The 2,102-nt window shown below is 43.3% G+C and overlaps 1 protein-coding gene across 1 annotated transcript in view; it reads right to left on the bottom strand.

The window, feature by feature from the left end:
• Positions 1-1,042: 1,042 nt before the first annotated feature.
• LOC109305541 (stromelysin-1-like) overlaps positions 1,043-2,102 on the bottom strand; it is an 11,430-nt gene continuing 10,370 nt past the window's right edge. The window contains exon 9 of the mRNA XM_019528533.1: positions 1,043-1,437. Coding sequence (XP_019384078.1) covers positions 1,337-1,437 — 101 coding nt within the window. The 3' untranslated portion in view covers positions 1,043-1,336. The remainder of the gene's footprint in view (positions 1,438-2,102) is intronic.

The following is a 2,102-nucleotide window of genomic DNA, read 5'->3' as shown; positions in this document are numbered from 1 at the left end:
GTTCTCTCCCAGGTATTTCCATTGCTTCTGGGCTTTACTGGTTGCTACACGGGCCTGGGAGGGAAATTTTTCCCCTGGTGCTCTACATATCTCAGGGGGATTTAAATTCTTCCTCAGAGGCATTGGGTCTTGGCTACAGGCTAGACTGGGGATTTTGACTGAGGGGTGCCAATATTTCTGCTAGGACTTAAACTTGATGATTCCTGGCTAGAGGATCTTGCCCCTCCACTCAGGGTCAGACTGACTGACATATTTGGAGCCAGGAAGGAATTTAACCTCATTGTCTTCCTCTATAGCAGGAGTTGTGGCCCTTTTCCTGGGATCATATTTTAAATACCCATGCAGCAGCTGGACATTGGCTGCCATGGTTCCCTTTCTTCACCTGTGTCAGATCGAGCGTTATGTCTTGTGCTTGTGTCAGGGTTGCCACTGTAGTTTTACTAAGAGGTAGGACAATGGATTTGTACAGAATGATCCCCCAAGGTAGGGATGGTCCTTCCTCAGCCAGGGAGTTGGACTAGACGACCTCTTGATGTCTCTTCCAGCTCTATTTCACTGTGATAGTACGATTCAAACAACCAGTGGCAAATATAAATGTCCAGTGCTAAAACAGAGACAATTCACTGTGCACAAATTAAAGAACCCTACCCCATCCCCATATACTAGGGATAGGACTACAATATTATGCACAGTAGGAGCATTCTAATCCTAAAGATAAATTGCGGACTTAAAGGTAATACAAAAGGAAGAAACAACAAGGCTTGAACAATAGGGTTTTGAATGATTAAAATAACAAAAATGTCTTGATTGGGTAAGTGTGTTAAAATCAAACCGATGCAAACACATCCAATGGAAAGGAAAGGTTTCTATTCTATTCTCTGTTTGATTAGGAAAAAGCAAGTTTTTCTAACTGTAACAACAATGGAGTTATGTAATTACCTTGATAAATTGTAAGGCTTTAATTTAATTTTGCAGCTCTGACTTTTTGCAGGATCAGACACTACATGAACTATTCATTCTTGAAAATATTAAACAAAGGCAATTATGTATCAAAAATATTTAATTTTGGCAAATAAATATACAATTGAGCAAGTAAATACAAAATGCCACTGCCCTATTTATTTATATACCTATACTCATCCACATGCTAAGTACTACATTTTCATTATTTACAGAACTACATATCATACAGAAGGTATGGCTTGACTTAAACATAGGCTAAAATCAGAAAAAATATGTTTGTACATTGTAGATATTAATAAAGGAAGAGGCATGTCCATGATTCATTTACACTGTTGTTTCCTTTCTTCTGTACAGCACTGTAAATTTCCTACTCTTAACAGGAAAACCAGAAGTTGGTCTTCAAGACACGAGTAACTTTCTGGGCATTTGGGTCAAACTCAAATTGCTTTTTCCCATGGAAGAAATAGTAGTAGTCTAGGAATAAAAGCAAATTGAACAGGTAAATATTCACTTTTTTCCAACAAGTCTGAAAATTGAGTCACTTACTCAAGCAGCTTGCAGAAGTACCTTATTTAAATAACACTGTAACAGGGAGCCTATCGGGGCTGATCTCCGTATGGTCCGCCCACCTGTTCTTGGGCAAACCACCCACCTTCTCGTCTGCCATGCCTTGGTCTTAATTGATTAATTAATAGATGTAATTAGGTGGGAGGCTGCCCATTTACTGTCCCGCTGCTAGGGGGTGCTATCTACAGCTCCGTTCCTCCCCTATACCGCAGCCCAATTCTTGCTGATGACATCCTGATGTTTTCATACACGCCAATCCCCCACGATGGGGCCCAGAATCCTGCTGTAGGACCCCCAACTGAGTTTCTCCCTTCAGACGGACTCTGCCACCATCATACTGGGCTACAAATCTCCCTGCCACCAGTTGCCCTTTGGGTGTGGTCCCCTCACCAGGACCTTCGGCTTACACTAGCCCTCCAGGCCAGTCGGGACCCCAGGCCCCTGGCTCTTGGGCGTCCCTCTCGGTGGGCCTCCTTGCCCTTCTGACCTTCCAGGTCCTGGCCCCTGCCTGGGCCAGTCAGGGGAAGCTCTGGCAGGCCTTGATGTATGACCCATACTCTTATCCCAGGGTC

This window comes from Crocodylus porosus, unplaced genomic scaffold, assembly GCF_001723895.1.
Source record: "Crocodylus porosus isolate Cpor-Errol unplaced genomic scaffold, CroPor_comp1, whole genome shotgun sequence".
Classification (NCBI taxonomy): domain Eukaryota; kingdom Metazoa; phylum Chordata; order Crocodylia; family Crocodylidae; genus Crocodylus; species Crocodylus porosus.
The sequence above is the reverse complement of the archived record's forward strand: the minus strand, read 5'-3'. Positions and strand labels throughout refer to the sequence as shown.